The 21,514-nt window shown below is 40.5% G+C and overlaps 3 protein-coding genes across 7 annotated transcripts; 1 reads left to right on the forward strand and 2 right to left on the reverse strand.

The window, feature by feature from the left end:
• Window positions 1–820: 820 nt before the first annotated feature.
• On the reverse strand, window positions 821–8,680 carry LOC133531197 (uncharacterized). The gene is made up of 5 exons (XM_061869336.1): window positions 8,498–8,680; window positions 8,082–8,426; window positions 7,274–7,395; window positions 4,185–4,342; window positions 821–2,131 (listed from the first exon to the last, which is right to left on the reverse strand). The coding sequence occupies exons 1-5, from the start codon at window positions 8,546–8,548 to the stop codon at window positions 2,046–2,048; spliced, it is 762 nt and encodes a 253-aa protein (XP_061725320.1). The 5' UTR covers window positions 8,549–8,680; the 3' UTR covers window positions 821–2,045.
• On the reverse strand, window positions 4,227–7,267 carry LOC133531196 (uncharacterized). Of its 5 annotated transcripts, none has more exons than XM_061869334.1 (3): window positions 4,604–7,267; window positions 4,439–4,465; window positions 4,227–4,319 (listed from the first exon to the last, which is right to left on the reverse strand). In XM_061869334.1, the coding sequence occupies exon 1, from the start codon at window positions 6,210–6,212 to the stop codon at window positions 4,728–4,730; it is 1,485 nt and encodes a 494-aa protein (XP_061725318.1). In that variant the 5' UTR covers window positions 6,213–7,267; the 3' UTR covers window positions 4,227–4,319; window positions 4,439–4,465; window positions 4,604–4,727. The 5 variants fall into 5 exon arrangements, with proteins under 5 accessions (XP_061725318.1, XP_061725317.1, XP_061725319.1 ...); XM_061869333.1 differs by having other exon boundaries at window positions 4,439–4,510; XM_061869335.1 differs by lacking the exon at window positions 4,439–4,465.
• A 1,099-nt stretch (window positions 8,681–9,779) lies between the features above and the next one.
• LOC133531014 (uncharacterized) lies at window positions 9,780–21,263 on the forward strand. Its single transcript, XM_061869089.1, has 10 exons — window positions 9,780–10,186; window positions 10,529–10,744; window positions 11,245–11,340; window positions 13,665–13,778; window positions 14,978–15,191; window positions 16,565–16,635; window positions 17,742–17,858; window positions 19,141–19,203; window positions 20,095–20,260; window positions 20,965–21,263. The coding sequence occupies exons 1-10, from the start codon at window positions 10,154–10,156 to the stop codon at window positions 21,099–21,101; spliced, it is 1,227 nt and encodes a 408-aa protein (XP_061725073.1). The 5' UTR covers window positions 9,780–10,153; the 3' UTR covers window positions 21,102–21,263.
• The last annotated feature ends 251 nt before the right edge of the window (window positions 21,264–21,514 follow it).

Below are 21,514 nucleotides of genomic sequence, written 5' to 3' on the forward strand. Positions count from 1 at the left end.
TACATTTTGGTAAGGATTTGCGAAACAAACGGATTCCACTCGGTAGTATGGAAGTCCCGTCTCTTAAAACGTAGTGATTATATGCTCTTTGACGCCTACGACCAGTACGACCTACGTTGCGTTTTGATAACACCACACGTCAAACACATTACACGCAATGTTGGGTCGCGTTTTGTAAAAAGCTTGTAGCTCAACTCAATACAAAATCTACTATTCTATTATTTTCAATCGCATGATTCAATTTGTGTACCCGCACGAAAATGTTCAATGTATGTTTTTTTTTAGATTTGAAATATTATTAGCGATGTGCTGATATTTAGTGAAACATAAAAATACTCATGCTCGGGCCCAATAGGAGGCTGTAATGGCGTTTTTTTTAATACTCGTACTACGTGGGTGGCAAACAAAAATACGCACGCCTGACGGTAAGCGGTCACCGTGCTTATAGACCGCGGGCCAGAAGCATATTTCGTCAGTCATCGCCTCCCGGCTGATACTTTGTCAGATGATAGTTTAGATGCTGTTTTAACCTAAAAAAGTTTAATGATTTGTTATTGCTATCATAAAAGGTATAGCGCTTATTTTTAACATGTGCATGCGACCAACTGATGTTCTTACCACCGCGATATAACTGGCTGTCGAATTTTTAAAATAACAAAAGCATCAGAGGGCTTATCGCGAACTAGCTTTTAGACGGACTACTTGGTTTGAAATGACATATTTACCGACGAGCCGACGAACTATTTCTTCTGGTACTGTTAAATTTGGTCCGACAGATTATACCTATTCTTAATGATAAGGTAATAATAAGTAAACAAAATTTAGAGAATCAAAACATTTAATACTTACAACATTCATCTATTACAACTTTTTTTTTTTGGTAACTTTTGTTGGTTAAAACTTATACGTACTCAAAATTAGAAAGAGTAATCCGACAGCAGTTTGAAAAAATCCTCATAGGTGGTGTGAAAAGCAGTCACATGGTTGACAAGTTTTTAAATTTTTCGCCTTTGGGTGGTATTGCATCTGTCCAATATCTTGGTCCAATCTGTATTTGCATCTCACATCTTGCTTGATGAGAGAGTGTGACGCAATTCACATTGGACCAAGATATTGGAAAGTGGAATACTTACCACCCTTATACTTGACGCGGCCAATGATGATCCCTATGACAGTTCATTTTTGTATTGAGTAACTGTCAATGTCAAATGGTTTTGGAGTTTTTTTGGTACTTTAACACATATTTGTATTGAGAAATGTAACAATTAATTAATAAAAATACGGTAAAAACCTATTTCTACAATTATTTCTTAAATTAAGTCTATTCAAAAGCGGATTCGAGTAACTGTCATAAGGATCATCATTACCCGCGTCAAGTATAGACGTAAACACTCAGAATTCTATCTCAGAACCCTTTTTGCTACCTTACGCACAGGTAGGTAGGTGTATTCATATTTTATTTTTAGGCTTCCTTACCTCAGCAGACAAAAACGGAACCAACCCCTTATGTTGTCCGTTTGTCCATCGTTTGTCAAGCAGGACCCTTTTTCTCATCAACGCGTGGAGGTATACAGCGGAAATTAATATCAACTATTCAGGTCTGCTACCCCTTGGAGAAGTGAAAAATCAAACTTCTAAGTCAATGCAATCTAAAGATAACACGTTCATGTTTATGGCGCATATTTTGGCGTTCGCAAGGTAATCATAAATATCATAATCTATAGAAGGTTCCATTGGTTCGGTGTCATAATTAACTGTCTTCAATCCTGTTTGTTTTCTATGTTATTTTGATTGTCTATTGCTTGATTATCATCGCATTCTGAATGTTGGACTTTGTTGTCACCGGGGTGGGGAGTACTTTGAATCTCTTGACCAGTCGGGATTCCTTGGCCGGTCTGGAAAATATCTTGAGTTTCTTGAGGTTTGGGGGTATCTCGAGTTGTTTGACTGATCTGGGGGGTATCTTGATCAGTCTGGAGGGTATCTTGAGTGTTTCGACCTATCTGGAGAGTGTCTGAAGTTTCTCAGATGGTCTGAGGGGTATCCTAATCGGTCAGGGGGGTATCTCGAGTTTCGTGACCTCTCTGGAGTGTTTCTGGACTGGTTTGAGGGGTATCTTGTGTTGCTTGACCTGAAACAATCAATGTTTATTATTCTTTGTATCTGTTTTACTGTTGAATACATGAGGATGTCTCATGGTATAGGGACCGTGCGCGTTGGAGGGTCTGCCATCTTGTGGCCTGAATCAGAACCATAAACATGCACATGTACACGTCACGTGTTTTCTTGTGCAGCAGGTTCTGCCATCTTGTGGGCTACATCGGAACAAAAAACATCACATTTACGCCTCGCGCCAAAAATCTGACGGCTCCTGTGCTGCCTCCTACAGTTCATGCACGCTCCCTATACCTACTAATTTGTGGCAAAAGAAATAAACATCATCATGCATTAAACCCCAAATTTTTGCATGACTGGTTGACTGGCTGGGTAACCTCTAGCATCCCACGATTCCTATTGTATTTTAGCACGGGCGATTTTTCCGCAACTCGACGACTAGCGCCTATTTTTCGTTTGCGTTTCTGCTACTTAGGTCCTGTCAGCCCAACTTTTTAAGGAATCCTATTAAACCTTAAATGTTAAGTAGGACCTCGGGGAGATCTCTCGGAATTCTGAAATATTTTGCCCTGTAGCCAATCTGTTGCATTCCAGCACCACATGAGGCTGTCTGTTTCTGTCTCCATGAACCCTCGGAAAAGGGGACTGTCTGTAACACCTGATATGAAAAGATGTTTGTTAAATAGCCTAAGACCTCTTATGTCACTGGTGACCATTCTCAGTCGGCCCTTTCCAAGTTGAAGAAGCGACTTTGTGAGTTCTTCGTTGAGGCCGGGCATGACCTGTTTGGCATGTCTGTCACCAGTCTGGTTTAGCCAATTCTTTGCAGTGATGGCAGCCGCCGCATTGATGATGCCCATGCAATTAGCTTGGAATACTGAATGGACATATTTAGGTCTTCTGAGAAGGTTCCAGGGCTCTGTCTGTTTTGGGCCCATCAGTGAAGATTCTCAGCTCACGAGGATTGAATCCTTCGTGTACCTTTTGTCGAAAAGAGCTTGTTTGTGAATCCGATCCGTGCCTGTCGAGCACTGGAAATTCGTCCTATACCTTTTCCAGGCCGTGTCTTCACTTGCGGGCATTCTTACTTGGTTTTGGTATGAATATCACATTCACATCCCCCCATCTCCTAGCCCCCTGTATCCCCAGGCTTGGCAGGCTACCGCTACCATGATGACAGTCACGGATGAATCCTAAACCCCTCTGTAAGAGAGTGGGGAAGATCCCATCCGGACCAGACACCTTGAAGAGGTGGAAGCCTCAATGGCCCACCTGAGTTATTAGGCGGTGACGATTCTGTACGCCATTTGCCAGTTGTTGTCTATTGTATTGTACTCCTGGTCTTGCTGATCCTCATTGGCGAGACTTACTCATCCGGGAAAGTGGGTTTCTGCAGGGGAAGATGTGTATGTGCCATCAGGTTTCTGCAGTGAACCCAGTTGTGATGTGGGCATGTGCGCTAAGATTTTCTTTACCCAATTGGCGTGATCTATTGTTTTGATGCTTCTGCAGATGTTTCTGCATGATAAGGATCTCCAGTACCACAGTATTTTTTGTACCTGGCGTTAGCATCATATTAGTTGCCCCAGTCCGCCTTGGCCGTAATGTTCATGGCTCTGTTGAAGAGTCAGAGACACACCACTGGTGACCCGCCATGGCTGTCCTTGCTGATGGGTTTAAGGGGCACGCCTTGTGGTAGCTGTTTACGAGGGCATCGGTTAAGATGTTTACCTGCTGTTCTGAGTTGGTTCCCGAATGTCATCATTCGGAGGTAGAAGGTCGAAACCTTTACCTAGGACCTTCCAAAAAATGGTTCGGTCCATTTTCCTGGGATTCCGTCGGGCGATTAGTATATGACAAGATGCTAGTAGATCGAAGCGAATCCATTTATGGTCTGAGCTGGAGGCCTCCTGAGAAACGTGCCATCCCATAACTAGTTCTCTGACAGTCAGGTCAATAATCGTACTACATCGACTGTTTACGAATGTTAGTTTACCGCCTGTTAATTTGCGCCTACATTTATAGAATGTTTAGATTAGTAGTCACAAGATATTCCACAAGTTTCTTACCTCTGTTCTTGCTGGTCTCCATTCCCCACAGCAGGTGGTGTGCGTTGGATTCGGCCCCGATGATTACTGCAAGGCCTGCTCTTTCGAAGTGGCTGACCAGTAGTTGTAGTTCGGCTGGCGGAGGCTCGTCCTCTCCTGCATGCACGCCGAAGCGAGGACTATAGTCGGAGTAAGTTGAGAAGTAAATTTTGACAGTTATGAATTGACCCTTATATTTACGAAGCTAAGACCTACTGTTTAATTGATAGCCTTACCTTACTTCGACTATAGGTCGCGACAGCCTGTTGGCAGTGGAACTTGTATGTAGTGTAATCGCACACAGATCTCTGGAACAGAATTCAGTGAGCGGTTGTGCATATTGCTAGTAGTTAGGCTTCATGCCCTAGGCATGGCGTGTACCGTGGAGTACTAGAGCTTACCTTATGAGAGCCCGCGTATGTGTCTGCTGCCCGTCCAAGTTTCTTGTAGGAGGGCAACGGCTGTAGGCAAAGCCTCAGTTGGGCTATATCGGCTACACTGTGCTGGAGGTTTGCTTGGAGGACACTAGTTCGTGTCCGTGTTGTCGGTGGTAGGGGCGCCATTCTGCATCTCCTCTTCCTCCAACATGTCGGCTGACCCCGACTCTATCCAAGCCGACAAGTCCTCACCCTCGCATGAGACCTCGGGTATCGACGGCTTGGATATCGACGGGGGGGCAACTTTCTCCCCGGAGATAGACGTGCACTGCCCGGGGGTGCCCGCGGCTTGTTGGTTTGGGACTTGTGCACCCGTTACCCTTAGGGTGGGGGGCTGGTCCACGTATTTGCCTCCAGGACCCCTGAACCTGAGATAGACATTTCCCACCCCACAGTTCAGGGATCTGCCCCTTTCCATGAAGGCAGGGACAAGGTCCTCGGAGATTGTAAAGGCGACAAACCACCCCTGGTCTTGCCGCAGTATCTCAATAATGGACCAGGTACCGACCTTGGCCCATTCGTTCTGGTATTTTAGTCCATCAGCTGCCTGCCGGACGTCTTCCCAGGACGAATTGTTTATGTTCGGTATTAGGAGCCCGCACTTAACTCTCCTTGCCATCTCCGACTGGCGAATAGCCGTCAGTGAAATGTTTGGCAAGGTTAGGGCCTTGACGCACCGCTGAGACCAGGCAGCTGAGTTTTCGTCTTCCGCGAAGACCCTCAGCTGCCCCTCAGCGAAGACTGGCTTGCCCTTGAATTTAGGTGGCGTTGCTCCCACTATGTTTTTTCTTGCCTCCTCCACGATTGCTTGGTGCAAACCGCGGAGAATAGCATTTGATTGATCAGCTGAGATCTTTCCTGACTTCGCGTCAGTAATGACGATCGTCAGGTCAGATGCCGCTGCTTGTGCATACGACACGCCCGGTTGGCTGGGGCTCACCAATCGCTGCTTTTTGTTATTTCCTTGCGGGGAGAAGGGTTCATCCCGCGTCCTTTTAGCAGCGGGCAACTTTCCGGGCTGTCGTTTGGGTGGACCTGGGGCCGGACTCTCAGGGGTACTGGCCGACGTTCTAGCCTGAGGGGTTATGGTGGAACCTTTCCCCTTCGGCGGAGGTCCGCCAGCAGCCGCCTGCAAGTTCGGCGCTGGTTTGGGTGCATGCCTCTGGGAAGCCTGTGCCCCCTCCCTAGTTGCAGGGTTTCGTGTGGTGGCCAGCTGCAGCTCTCGTGCTAGACGAGCCGCACGCCGCTGGTTCTTGTTCTTCTTCGTCTTCTTAGCCACCCTTCCTCGACATTGAACAGGGGGAGGTGGGTTGGAAGTTGAAGACTTCACAGGTCCGGCAGAGCGAGGCTTACCACCAGTCGCTCGCTTCTTGGGCCTGATGTCCACTTCCTGCCAGTCCTGGAAGAAGTCTGGGCCAGCCTGCTCACCAGATGAACTGGGTTGCGGACAAGCCGAGTTGTTGGCTTGACGCACTGTCGCTGGAACAGCTTGTCTCACCTGTGTGGCCTCACCATTAGCGATGGACGCCGCTGGATCAGCCTGGGGTTTGTTATTTGACGACCTGTTATCCATGGTTCATACAGTAAACTTCATCCTCATCAGCTCCCACCCTACAAGGGCCCGCACTTTTGGGAACGCTTACTCACACGTATAGAAGGTGCTTTCAGTCGTTAGGACACCGACTCGGGTATAGAAATGAGGAGTTGGCTAGTTGCGCGACATCAGGAGCTTGTAAATGTGGGACGTAGGGCCGTCCAGGTCAGACGCCCTACGCCAGTATCACCTAAACGCACTCCTTCAGCATGGCCGTTCACCACCACATGATCAGCCGAAACTGCCTCTACGGCCCCCACACTTCTCGCGGTGAGCCCACTTACGGTACCTCACATGACCATTTCCCAGACCATGGCTAGTAGTCCGGGCTACCGTTTTGCCCGAAATCAGGGCCAAAGTAGACGTGTTGCCACGCGGGTTGGCAATGGCTCAATCCCCAGGATCTCATCATCCTTGCATACGGCGCTCAACTGTGCAGGTCCTAGCACAGGTGGGTTATGTATAGGTCGTCAGTAGTAACCCACACCCACTGACGACACCAGTGTGGATGTTAGCCGCCACTAGAAAGAGGCACGAATGCCAGTCGCTAGTGTCGTTGCCCAGGGTGGACCAGGGGAGACAGACGGACCTTTGGGCAGGCCGAAACCCACCCAAACTTCCCCCTGTCGCCCACTCGGGGAGGTCATCACACCACTCCACCCCTCCTCGGCTCTTATACTAGTACAAATTACCTCCAATTAAATTTATATCGTTATTAAATGAAACAGAGTTGCTTTTGTTTCATTCGATTTTAAAACTAATACAATTCTATTTTTTATTACCATTGTTTCAAATTTTACTGTCAATTTTTCTTGTACGGTGGGCCGCTCGAGGTTAACCTGGTTAAGCTAAGATACTGTTGAAAAATGCTTAGAAATGGGTTTGCTGGGAACTTTGATTTGAACAAAATCATTAAAAGTGTATGAACACATTAAAATCACGGTTTTGGTTTAGCAACCGTAACTCAGTCTCTCTATTAACTATGTTGGCTATTATAAGATTTTTCTAAGATGGCTAATATAATATTTTGGGTTTGTTACCGGTAAACTTTCTCCATCGGTGGGTACTTCTCATGAGATCTTTGTGGCACAGGCTCACGCTGGTGCCCGTTATGATGTGGTTTATAATCTTCAAATGTATGCAAGGTTCGAGGCCTATGTTCCTGGGAACATCCAAAACAGTTGAAAATTTATCTATTTACCATTTTAATATGAGATGAGTGGGTAACTAAAATTGTGGCTCAAACCTTGGTTCTGCTTTATCATAGAGCTAACAAAAATAATTCTTTAAAAAATGAAAGTAACTTATCCTCAAGGCACACAGAAATTAAAAAGTGCCAATAAAAATGCACTTTGTTAGTTAAAATAAAGATTCAAATTAAAATTTGGCCATTTTATAGTTAGGCTAACGGTTTAAAACTAAATAAGAAACTTAGATTAAGTCTGCATAGGCCACAAGTTATACAAAATTTAAACCTATGAAAGAAGGAATAATACATATATATATATATATATATATAATACCCTTCCTGTGCGAGTCCGACTCGCACTTGGCCAGTTAAAAAAAAAAATATATTTTATCTCTGACACTTAGAGACTTTTAGATCTCTAAAGAATTTTAGTATTTGTTATTTGTATTTTTTTATCATAGTTTTTTGTGTGTATATCGAGATTTAGGGACTGTATACATTTCTAATAAAGTATCTAATATATCATTGATTCTATATTTGTAATTGTATTTAGTTATTTTATTGCTAGTAAAATTTGACATGTAAAAGTCCCATTTACTGAATAAAATGTTTGATTGATATGTTCCTTAAACTACATATTAAATGAATATACAACATACATCAAGTCTAGCTTCCTGGCTGTATCCTGGACTCCGAGACCGCGACCTGGCCCACTCAGGCCTGAGCGTATTGCTACGATGTCCCCTGTCCTCAGAATCCTTTTTAGGCAAATCCTCGGATTCCTCAACATTGTGCACAACAAGAGGATACTTCATCATATTGTACACAAATGGCTTGCTGTGAAAGAAGTTCTGAGCCCGATGTGCGTCGGCTCTGTATCTCAATTTGACAATCATCTGTTTTAAATCCCTATCCATGTCGTAGAGTTTTTCTATACAGTACTGTTTTACATATATCTTTCTAAATAACGTTCTAAACTCGGTCTTAAGAATCGGGAGTGTAATCTGTAAGTACAAAGGCATGATTGAAAGTTTGTTATTATCACGTAAAGTTTGTGGTTAAAACAAATACTTACATCGCCGGGTAGACCCGTGACGCGTATTTTTAGGCTATCGCTATCAGACATTATACCTATGAATTAAAAACAAAGTATACTTATTAAACTGCAGATAACAATCAATAACGTTTAGTTCTGAATTGGATTCCCTTCAGTTTATCCAAGCCGTTATCCAAAATGTTTTATTTTATAACTAATCTGATTTCAACCCACACAGAATTCACAGACTGCAAATAAAATAAAGCCACTTATATGGACTAATAATAAGTCAAATTCTCTGTGATCTCTGTCACTCTCTATGGCGGTGGCCACTAACAAAGAAAAGAGCATATAATCACTACGTTCTAGCCACTAAAGCAAGCTAGCTAAGCTAATGTCAATAAAATATACACTTGTTTTTTAGGGTTCCGTAGCCAAATGGCAAAAAACGGAACCCTTATAGATTCGTCATGTCCGTCTGTCTGTCCGATTCTGTCACAGCCACTTTTTTCCGAAACTATAAAAGCTATACTGTTCAAACTTGGTAAGTAGATGTATTCTATGAACCGCATTATGATGTTTACACAAAAATAGAAAAAAAACAATAAATTTTGGGGGTTCCCCATACTTAGAACTGAAACTCAAAAAATCTTTTTTCATCAAACCCATACGTGTGGGGTATCTATGGATAGGTCTTTAAAAATGATATTGAGGTTTCTAATATCATTTTTTTCTAACCTGAATAGTTTGCGCGAGAGACACTTCCAAAGTGGAAAAAAGTGTGTCCCCCCCCCCCCCGTAACTTCTAAAATAACAGAATGAAAAATCTAAAAAAAAATATATGATATACATTGCCATGCAAACTTCCACCGAAATTGGTTCGAACGAGATCTAGTAAGTCGTTTTTTTTAAATACGTCATAAAAATTAAAAAAAAAAATTTTTTTTCATCAAACCCATACGTGTGGGGTATCTAAGGAAAGGATAGGTCTTCAAAAAATGATATTTAGGTTTCTAATATCATTTTTTCTAAACTGAATAGTTTGCGCGAGAGACACTTCCAATGTGAAAAAAGTGTGTCCCCCCCCCCTGTAACTTCTAAAATAACGGAATGAAAAATCTAAAAAAAAATATATGATATACATTACCATGCAAACTTCCAACGAAAATTGGTTTGAACCAGATCTAGTAAGTAGTTTTTTTAATACGTCATAAATGGTACGGAACCCTTCATGGGCGAGTCCGACTCGCACTTGGCCGCTTTTTTTTTATTGAGGGCTGGGCCGTCCAGACTGGAAAATTAAATTAAAAGTTAGTCAGAAATTAAAGTGGCAAAAATGCCAAATTTCGACTCTAGTATGCACGTTTGGAGGGATTTTTCGCCCTCAACTGACACCCTAAATCTAGCTAATTCTGAGCTGAAGATCAATTTAAAAAAAGCATTTTAATTGATATATACCAATTATATCGATTGATTTCAAAATGATTTTTTCCAATCGATAATTTTTCGCATCCCTACATTATTTTTATTTTTGACATTGACAGTGTTGAGCTGTTGAGAGTATTTACAGGCTTGGTCTTGCATTGCACTTATAGCGGTGTTAGCCAATTTTCTGCAATATTTTATAAATTGAGTACTCTGTTAAGTTTCTTGTAAGCTATAAGTACAAATATAAAATTGGCATTTACTTCAGCCATGAATATTGCTATTCAAGGAATTCCACGTAAGGTAATGAAACAAACTAAAACCTAATATATCTTTAAATAGTTTGTTGTTGTTGTTGTTGTTGTTGTTGTCCTAAAGCACCCCAGAGCCTTCACAAGCTCGCGCCACGCCTTCCTATCTTCAGCTCGCCTTCTGGCCTCGCTCCAGCTTAACCCGACCGCTTGTAGCTCTCTTAGGACGGACCGTTGCCAAGAGTGTACAGGACGCCCGGAGCCACAGCTTCCGTCCGGCGGTTTCCAAGCGAAAGCTATGGTAGCATTATTCGTTTTCCCTTTTCGAATAGTGTATCCTATCCATTAAATAGTTTACTTTGTAATTTATTACTAATAAATGTTATATTTTCAGTGGAGCCTGAAGCAGGTTCGGAACCATTTCATGCACGATATACTATGTCAGTTCAAGACACTGTTTTTTAACTTCGAAAACAAGTTCAAGAAAACTGTTTATATAGAACTACAATGTGATCACCTAGAACGAGTACAGATCATCAGAATGATTAACAAGAACCCGGAACATAAGCAGTTGCACTTAAAAGCCATCATACCAAAATATGTGTCTCAAGTAAGTCTATATAATCCTTTTTTTAAATACTTATTATGAATTTTTGAATGATCTAAACAAAACCTTAAAAATAATCCTTCTTACTTCGTTACACACTGACTGCTAGTGAGATCGAAATAAACTTTATAAAAAGCTGTCTGTAGCAACTGCACACAGCCACACACAAACACCAATGTTCTTAGGAATATTATGCAACTGTTGTTTTTTTTTAAATTGTAATTTCTAGGCAAAGATCTACTAATCAATATTTACTCTAATTTAATTTATAATTGTAAGTGTATTTATAATTGTAGAATAAAATTAATTATTTGGGCAGTATTAGATATAGATAGATTATATGCACTTCTCGATTTCCATTTTCATTATGATGACATGGAGCTGATCTGATGATTGAGACAGGAGGTGGCCAAAGAAAAGTACAGTCAGCGATAGACCCTTGTACCAAAAATGAAATATTTGCCAAAAACTTATTTATGCATGAATGAATCTCAATTTTACAGGCACACGTGGCTGCCAGTGCCAGCGGCAAAGTTAAAGCCAACAAGAAGGGTGAGCCCAAGAAGCGCCCTGGGACTGTTGTCACTGGATCTGAACAGGTAATGTTTGACTAAGTGTTTAAAACTAGGATTCATATATTCCTACTAATGTTATAAACGCGAAAGTAACTCATTCTTTCTGTTACTTCTTCACACATAAAAAGCTTCTTCTTCTTCTTCTTCAACCTAAGCCTTTTCCCATTATCTGGGGTCGGCTCTCCTTGTCCTCTTTCTCCACACAGGACGATTTGTTGCAGTTCCGGCGTCAATATTTGTATTTTTCAGGTCATTCTGGACCGTTGTCAGCCAAGTAGCAGGACGTCTTCCATGGCCTCGTTTCGTCGTTGGTAGATCCAGTGCTACTCGTACCATGTGATCTGAAGACCGTCTGAGCACGTGGCCGTACCAGCGTAATCGCTTTTCCTTCAGCTTTTCTTCAATAGGAGCGATTTTAAAACTGCCTCTCACGTATTCATTACGGATCCTATCTTTCCGGGTGACTCCAGCTGACCAGCGAAGTATGCGCATCTCTGTTGTATGTAGTTTTTGAACGTGTTGTTTTGTTGATGCCCAGCATTCGGTTCCATAAAGTAAGGCGGGTCGTACTGCGGTTTTATATAATTTACCCTTTATTTTTAAAGGCATTCTTTTATCTCACATAACACTGGTCAACTGTCTCCACTTCATCCAGCCTACTGTGGTTTTATGGGTTACGTCTCTATCAATTTTACCATCGTTGCTGATTATCGACCCTAAGTATTTAAATTCTTTCACTGCAGACAGTGGGACATCATTTATGTAGAGCTTGATTGAGTTGGGATCTGTTGTACCGTCAAACAAACATGACATATGTTCTGTTTTCTTGCGACTTACTCTCAAACCATTTTCCTCTAATGATTTAGTCCAAAGGTCTAGTTGATTTTGGAGGTCTTCGACACTATCTGATATTAGGGCGACGTCATCAGCATACAAGATGTTCCATGGCACTGGTTTTTGGTGAGCCCTTGTTAGGTAATCTATGGTGACGTTAAATAATAAAGGGCTTAATATTGACCCTTGATGCACTCCGTTGCTTATTTCAAACATCTCACAAGTTCCAGCTGGACAAACTATCTGGGTGGTGACATTAGTATACATATCCTGAATTAAAGCTATATACTGTTCAGGTACTTCATGAAATCTCAATGCTTCCCAGATAAGTTCGCGTGGGACATGATCGAAGGCCTTTTCTAGGTCGATAAAGATCATATGCAAATTGGTCTTGTTGACCTTAGCTTTTTCCACCAATATGCGAATGGCCTGAATCGCGTCGGAAGTGCTCCTGCCAGAAACAAAGCCACATTGATTTTGAGTCACATAAAAAGCTAAACCGATTTAATTAGACTCTGCAATAGACAATTTGGGGCCCTTTTACCCAAAGAGGGGTTACCCCTCGGGCAAAGGAAAATAAATCTAAACACATACCAATGTAATCCAAACTTAGTGTGTGTTTGACAACCGGTCTGATCTAGTGGGTAGTGACCCTGCCTATGAAGCTGATGATCCTGGGTTCGAATCCCGGTAAGGGCATTTATTTGTGTGATGAACACAGATATTTGTTCCTGAGTCATTGATGTTTTCTGTGTATATACTGTGGTTTTTTTTATTTACATTAATTTCAAGGGTGCATTCCTGAGCTTAAATTAAGTAACTTTCTCAAAGACACCTGTACTCTAATTAATTCCATTTTGGAGATGATCAATATTTAATTTTTATCTTATAAGGTCCTTACGAGCGTATACACTTGCCTTAGGGCCAGTTTACATATTGATTAGTGTTCAGTACGAGTTCATACATTTGCTCCTAAAGGTTAACTACTATCTCGGACGATTGATGTTCGTAATGACATTAATATGTCACAGTTTTCAATTGTTTGCTTGAGTTAAATGTAATGCCCGTGTTACAATAATGCTATATGTAACATTTAATTAATTTTTATAAAAATAAAAATAAATAAAAAATAGCATAATTTTTTTTTCTTTGCAAATTAACTATGCCATTTAGTTTACTTAAACATACTTACCGATATCCCGAAGTTAACGGAATTCAATAAAAACACGGTGTATAAGTATGTATTTATTTATATACGTATGTATATCGTTGCCTAAAGTACCCATAGTACAAGCTTTGCTTAGTTTGGGGCTAGATCGATCTGTGTAAGATTGTCCCCAAATATTTATTTATTTAAATGGCTTTTTATTTTATTTTGAATAGACAATTTAACATTGATAAATTATTTGATTTTGCACCCTAAGTTGTAGCACATTCTGCTCGCCCATAGATTTGTTAAAGCCGCCTAGTCCTTCAAAGATTGCATACATGTATGTATGCCATATGCTTTTCAGATAATGATAATAACGCACAAGGAGATAATGACGGAGCTGCAGTCCAAGTACACTCGGCTGTATAACCTCAGCCGAAAATCGCCGGACAACAAGCTGCTGGAAAATATAGCCAGGGTATAGTTCTGAATCATTAATTATTGGTCATCTAATTTAGTTACTTTAACTTAATATAAATTTAAAAAAACCCTAACGCATTAAAACATGAACCGATTTTGATATAACATGTCTAAGTACCAGCGCAAGAAAACACAAATCGGTTTACCCGTTTAAAAACTATTAATTTAACCCTTTGTCAGCTGACGTGTGTGGCCACTAGTGGAGGCAGTTATGAAGTTAACCCAAAAAAATATATATATAGAAAGTATTTTATTTGGCATCATAAAATTTAACAAAGTAAGCATATGCATCAGCTCCAAGAGCTGCTAGTGTATCAAATAAAATAATACTAATAAAATAAAATAAAGATACGTCGTATGACCATTTTGTAAGACAAACGCCGCCTTGCGCGAGTCCAGCTAATCGCGCTGCAGTCATATAATATAGTTTTTTACCATCTTTTTGCATTAAGACATTATTTAAAGTGTATATTTTTCTCTGCATGAATTGCGCTTTATGTAATTTTGTATGTAATTTTTTGTCAATATACAAAAGTTATTAGCTCTCAAAGCAAAAATCTGCAACCAAAATTTTCACCTTTTTACGTTTTTCTTGTAAAATTACTATGAAATAGAAAAAAGTAATATCATCAATGAATTCCACGTCTACGGTTTATACGAAAATGATACCAAACTTGCCCTAGCAGCCACCAGGACGAGAATAGATTTTTTTTTAAGATTACGGGTGGCGGCCATGTGTGTGCCCCGCCCTCCCCGACTAGCCGCACATTTCTTATTGCCTCCCGGACTATAAATGCTTAAAATTACTTAAGGAAAATAGCTTAATAAAAAAAATTGGGTTATGTATGGGAGCGATGCATTAGTGTGTGTTTTAGTTTTTAAGATATATTTTATGATATGTATGCTAGTTTTAAGGTATTTATCCTATGTATGGGCCCATAGTTGCCTAAAAATAAAGATTTTAATTTTATTTCATAACTCCTCCATTACACAGCTAATATCAACTTTCGTGCATTCCGACAAAGTTCAAAGGTTTACGGCCCGGCCACGACTGTATAAGACTGATAAGTGGGAACGAAAGGTCGGATCACTGCGTCTCGCTCCCTCCTACGGTCGCCGCGCCAAGTCGTGACCGGGCCGTTAATGCTAACAGACCCCAAGTCGTATATACCTATTTAACAATTTTCAAATCAACAGATAATATTCGAGCGTCTCAAATCCATAATGGAGACCAACCCGGAAGCGTCCACAACATGTTTTAAACTGAGTGGATACTACCGGAAGCTGCATCCTCACTTCGGGGACTTCCAAATGATCCTGTCTACACTGCATAAGCTGCAAGATGAACATGGGTTGCCCCGGACCCAAATTGCGGAGAATGACTTGATTGTTGTCAGCTCACAGTTGCACAGTAAGTTCTATATCTATAGCTCACTAAACTCATCGGGGACTCACAGATAGAACAAAAGTGGATCGCCAAAACACCAACTTGTGGAGAGCGACTTGCTTGCAGTCAAATCATGCACTGTGAGTTTCTTATTTATTGTATGGAATTCGTTTTTCGCTTTTAACTCTCATTAGTCATATATATATATATACACCGTGTTTTTTTTGATTTGCGTTAATTTCGAGGGTGCATTCCTGAGCTTAAATTAAGTAATTTTCTCAAAGACACCGATATTCTAATTAACTCCATTTCGGAGATAATCAATCATAAATTTTTATATTATAAGGCCCTTACGAGCGTGTACACTTGCCTTAGGGCCTGTTTACTTATTGATTAGTGTTTAGTGCGAGTACATACATTTGCTACTAAACGTACGTACTATCTCGGACGATCGATGTTAGAAATGACATTGATATATCACAGTTTTCAATTGTTTGGTTGAGTTAAATGTAATGCCCATGTTACAACAACGCTATATGCAACATTTAGTTACTTTTTATAAATATAAAAATTGTAAAAAAAAAAACAAAATTTTTTTTTTTTTTTGAAAATTAACTGTGCCATTTAGTTTCCTTAAACGTACTTATCGAAACCCCGGAGTTAACGCAATTCAATAAAAACACGGTGTATATATATATATATATATTATATATGTAATACAAAAAAATCTAAAAAAGTCAAACGAAAGGGCATAGCTATAGTCAATATTATGTACATCAAATTGTGTAAACATACTTTCTATAATGTTAATATCCAGAGAGAAAAATGGGGATTACGTTTGAATGGAAAAGCGGTCGTCCCCTCCCCTCTTAAGCCATTGCCGATAGAGGTGACATCTATTGGGCATATCGAATATGAGAACGTTTAACTTAATATATTAGAGATTATTGTTAAGTTTGACCAAAGAGAATTTGAAATAGAGGTGGGTTGTCAAAGAAAACTTTGTAGGCACAGTAAATTTACTGCCACCTTTCGACACATGTTTAAAACTTTGAGAATGCCATTTGACTTTGATCCTTAATATTCTTTCACTGATATGTGTTAAATATCAATAAGTGGCGCCATCTTACCCGGCTTAACTCTACGCTATGGCTATGGTGCCATCGCTCGAAACGATGCCGCCATATCTTTGGCCTTTGATCTATTAGATGGCGCCACTTGTCATATCACTATTCATATCAGTGAAAAAATAAGGATCAAAGTCAAATGGCATTCTAAAAGTTTCAATCACATGTCGAAAGTGGCAGTAAAATTACTGTGGCTACAAAGTTTTCTTTGACAATCCGCCTCTATTTCAAATTCCCTTTGGTTTGACTTACCTGTTTGTTTTTTTACAGTGATTGACAACATCCCGTACGATAAAATTAAATCAGTGACAGACAAGTACTCTAACAAGATCACTAAGAAGGTACGAATTATTTTGTTAATTTAAGGTATTTAAAATATAGAATTATTTGCTTCATCAATGTGTCTTGTGTAACCATTTGTACATGAAACTACTCATTATATTTCATTTTATTTCGAACGTATAGTCGCTATCAGATATACCGGAATGGCCAAGGTGTTCACAAATATCTGGACAAAGCCTCTACATATTAACTAGATGATAAAGTGCAAGTTCTGATATGTATGAGTACCTTAGCCGCTCCAAAATATCTTGATAACTTGATTGAGAACGACTTGATTGTTGACAGCTCACAGTTGCACAGTAAGTTACTTATCTATAATTAACTAATCTCTTTGGGGACTCACAAATTGTCTTCTATAAGCCGTAGGATGATCATTGGTTGCTCCGGACCCAACTTGCTGGGTGCGACTTGATTGCCGTCAGCTCACAGTTGCACAGTAAGTTACTTATCTACAATTAACTAATCTCTTTGGGGACTCACAAATTGTCCTCTATAAGCCGTAGGATGATCATTGGTTGCTCCGGACCCAACTTGCTGGGTGCGACTTGATTGCCGTCAGCTCACAGTTGCACAGTAAGTTACTTATCTATAATTAACTAATCTCTTTGGGGACTCACAAATTGTCCTCTATAAGCCGTAGGATGATCATTGGTTGCTCCGGACCCAACTTGCCGGGTGCGACTTGATTGCCGTCAGCTCACAGTTTCACAGTAAGTTACTTATCTATAATTAACTAATCTCTTCGGGGACTCACAAATTGTCCTCTATAAGCCGTAGGATGATCATTGGTTGGTCCGGACCCAACTTGCCGGGTGCGACTTGATTGCCGTCAGCTTACAGTTGCACAGTAAGTTACTTATCTATAATTAAATAATCTCTTCGGGACTCACAAATTGTCCTCTATAAGCCGTAGGATGATCATTGGTTGGTCCGGACCCAACTTGCCGGGTGCGACTTGATTGCCGTCAGCTCACAGTTGCACAGTAAGTTACTTATCTATCAAATATCTGATGGCGATTATATACGTCTTAATAAAAAAACGCTGACCTTTCGCTACTGAGGGCAATACTCGCACATTAATAATTATGCAATTATTTTACTTCAGATCTTGGAGCACGTCAGAAAACTGGACACCGAGTCGCATCAGATGGACACGCCCGAGGACGCCGCGAGGAAGAAAGTGCGCCGGGAGCTTAAAAACATGACGCTACACTTGCCTTCTGTGAGTACAAACACGATCGTCAGAAAACTAGACACGGAGTCGCTTCAGATCGACTCGCCCGAGGACAGGAAAAAAATGCGTCTGCACCTTAAAACCATGGCGCTGTACAGTCGGCGGCAATTACTTAGTAACAACCAAAGTAGCCAAATAGTTCGGTACACCATATATTTAGTATGGTGTACCGAACTATTCGGCCACGTTGACTGCTACGGAGTATTTGACGCTGACTGTACTTGCCTTCTGAAAGTACAGACACAGTTGTCAGAAAACTAGACACTGAGTCGCTTCAGGAGAGCCCGCCCTAGGACGCCGCGAGGAAGAAAGTGGGCTCCAGCCATTGACATATATCTAAGGACGAGCCTTAGGACACTTAAGAATGGTGTTCAGTTGAGTGGTGTCACTCACGAGCCAATCTTGCAGTCTAACGCAACAAATTGCGACTAATCGCGCGCGTGATGCGAACTCATCAACCAATCGCATTGTGGCGTTAGACTGCACGATTTTGCTCGACTTCGTGTAGTGACACCGCTGTACTAGCCCCATTCTTATTGCCCGTAAGGCCCCGTCCTTAGATATATGTCAATGGTTGGAGCTTAAGAACATGGCATTACACTTGCCTTCTGTGAGTACAAACACAATTGTACATTAATTTTATGGAGTGTGGAATTAAGAGGAGTGGCATATCTCTTATGGTAGAACTGTTGCAAAAGTATCCAGCTGTCAGCTATAAATAATAGTTTCAAATCTCTCCAGAGTAGCGCTAGAGTAGCTAAGAACCTCGGCGTTATTGACGGAGTGAATTGCGCTGTCTATGATTTGATTTTTTATGCAAGTACTCTAGGCATTGTAGCGCCACCTATTTAAAGTTTTTTGATGACACTTTTTGGTACATGGAGATTTCGTTCCTTATCTCCACCTTCCGTAATTAATTTTGTATAGTTGGTGTCATCCACGATGACGCGCAGATGTTTCAAAAGAAATGTCAAAGGCACGCGTCATATTGAATGGCTCGATCTATATTAAGCAAAAAGATCTGCAAACGGTAGTGTTTCGTTTTTGCAAGCTTTTAATTAACTGCATTTTCAAATTAATCGCATGTAAAAATATGCAACTAATTGTAAGTATAACGGGCGTTGATAGATTATCTAACTAGTACGTTATTATTTCGCGGATTAGCAAAGTAATATTTTTGTTTTAATTTATCATTTCAGATTATCTAACTAGTACGTTATTATTTCGCGGATTAGCAAAGTAATATTTTTGTTTTAATTTATCATTTCAGATTATCAAACAAGTCATCCAAAGACGCCTGACGCCGGAGAAAGCACCGTTCCATAGAGTTCGGGTGAGTTTAACGACAGTTATCTACATTAATTTATTAATAAGCAGATACGTCTGCGAGCGATACTCCAAATTTTATATTAAAAGAAAAAAATGGAAAAGTTACGCTTCCGGCATAACTTGAAACCGCAACCTCCGCAATCCGTGCGTTGCTCTTAACCAATTGAGCTACGGAAGCCTACCAGGACCTCGCAAATTAAAAGATGTAATCATCTTTCGGTAGATGTCGCTTTACGCCACCTCAAAGGCGTGTATACATAAGGGAAGGAATGGAAAGATTTGCGAGGTCCTGGTAGGCTTCCGTAGCTCAATTGGTTAAGAGCAACGCACGGATTGCGGAGGTTGGGGGTTCAAGTTATGCCGGAGGCGTAACTTTTTCCATTTTTTCCTTTAATATAAAATTTGGAGTTACCTACTTATTAAATCACATTTATAGCGAATTTATATTATTACATTTATCAAAGATGATTTTGATTTGAAATAGAGGTGGATTGTCAAAATAAACTTTGTAGCCACAGTACATTTATTGCCATCTTTCGACACATGACATGATTAAAACTTTTAGAACGCCATTTGAATTTGATCCTTATTATTTCATTGATATGCGTTAAATTTGTTAACTATCAAAAAGTGGCGCCATCTACTAGAGCATAGGACAAAGGTTGTGGCGCCATCGCTCGAAACGATGCCGCCATACTTTTGGCTTATGATCTGAACTTTACGAAGTCCCGCGTAAGTCCCTATTACATTGGCAAAGCTGTCGGATATAGCCCTCGTTGACGTCCTTGGCAATACTTGATGACGGCCACAGCCGACTGGCGGTCAAAAGGTTAACTAATCTTTTGTACAAGACAGAAAAATAACCTACTTATTTTAGCCTACTGTCACATTACAGATCTATGGAGAGCCGTTCCTGCCCTCCAAAGACATGATGATGCCGTTCACGCGCCGTTACAAGGCCGTTCACATCCAACGCTCAGATCGCATGTATAACCTGATCAAGATGAACATCCCACCCCCTGTGTATAGCAGTCTTATGGCTATGGACGGGAGGAACGTAGGTCAGTATATTCATCATTAAATTCTCTACAATAGTTATCTTTAAAGTAACAATACTTATAGCTTGGACTTTTAGTTTTCAAATTATGGACGGGAGCAACGTAGGTCAGTTCACACGCGGTTACAAGGCCGTTCACATCCAATGCTCAGATCACAAGGTATATATACGCATTAAAGAAATTACAATGACCTTAAATTATGTACTGTTGAATCTTAATAAAAAATAAATGATATCTGATATCTATCGCGCCGGACGAAAAATGTATTGCCAAAACAATTTTCAACTAATATTGAGAATTATTGAGCTTTAGAGTTTTCGTTCGTCGCGACATCTATTGTCAACTAGCAGTACTGATAAATTCCGTTACTTGATGCTAGATGTCGACTGCGAAATAACTTCTAAGTTACTACTCTTTCTTTACTTGTCTTTCTCTATGCCTTAACGCCGTGTCAAAAACAAAAGTTTTCACTCGGACGCCACGTCACCGGAGTTTCAAAACTGAAATTGAACTTTATTTATATGCACGTAGGTCTATGTTGCTTTGTGGTATTTGACGGATTAATCCGTCTTCGGCGTTGAACCTAAGGTGCGGATCCGTCATTGGCGTCAAAAAGGTTAAAGCAAGTTTTTTTTACCGACACTTCCAATAGTCGGGTTAGTTTTTCAAACGTTTTGCTATAAATAAAGACTTGTTTAAATTCACAGGAACCGCCAAGCTGATGATCCGTTCCTCCGAAATACCCCTCTACAAAATACCAGATACTCTCATAGCGGAAATGAAGGCGTACTTCGGCGTGGACCACGACCCGAGCCAGGATAACTTTGACGAACAAGAAGCTTAACCCTTCAACCGCTAAAGTCGTCAACTGACGTGCGCGGTACAGCCCAATATCAACTTTCGTGTATTCCGACAAAATAGCCGTGGCGTTCAGAGTTAGAATGGAGAGAAAAAAGTGTGGTGTTTGATGGATAAATATGTGAAATATATTGATATTGACCGTGAATGTTTTTTATTTTTACAAGCTATAATTTAGGTATTGTTCGTTTTTTAGCAATAGAAATAAGCCTCGTTTCGAAGGCTAAGATTAGTTTTGGATCAACCAAATAGTTACCTAACTACCCATTTAGTATAAAAAATACGTAAAATAAACTTACAACAGATTTTGGTATTATATATGTAGATATAGATGCGGAATATATTATGTCGTAAAAATACAAATGTCGTAAAAGTCTCTTTAACCTCCTCTGTCTATGA

The sequence above is a fragment of the Cydia pomonella genome, chromosome 24 (genome assembly GCF_033807575.1).
Source record: "Cydia pomonella isolate Wapato2018A chromosome 24, ilCydPomo1, whole genome shotgun sequence".
In the NCBI taxonomy this organism is placed as follows: Eukaryota; Metazoa; Arthropoda; class Insecta; order Lepidoptera; family Tortricidae; genus Cydia; species Cydia pomonella.

Bases quoted from the DNA above. Each gene is read 5' to 3' on its own strand.
- LOC133531014 (XM_061869089.1), top strand. From the start codon at position 10,154: ATGAATATTGCTATTCAAGGAATTCCACGTAAG. The intron at 11,341-13,664 runs GTAATGTTTGAC...TATGCTTTTCAG, and splicing joins TTGTCACTGGATCTGAACAG to ATAATGATAATAACGCACAA. The intron at 17,859-19,140 runs GTGAGTACAAAC...TTATCATTTCAG, and splicing joins TGACGCTACACTTGCCTTCT to ATTATCAAACAAGTCATCCA.
- LOC133531197 (XM_061869336.1), bottom strand. From the start codon at position 8,548: ATGTCTGATAGCGATAGCCTAAAAATACGCGTCACGGGTCTACCCGGC. The intron at 7,396-8,081 runs GTATGTTGTATA...GGATGTTCCCAG, and splicing joins GCCAGGAAGCTAGACTTGAT to GAACATAGGCCTCGAACCTT. The intron at 2,132-4,184 runs GTAAGAAACTTG...TGATTGTTTCAG, and splicing joins GGAGACCAGCAAGAACAGAG to GTCAAGCAACACAAGATACC.
- LOC133531196 (XM_061869335.1), bottom strand. From the start codon at position 6,212: ATGGATAACAGGTCGTCAAATAACAAACCCCAGGCTGATCCAGCGGCG.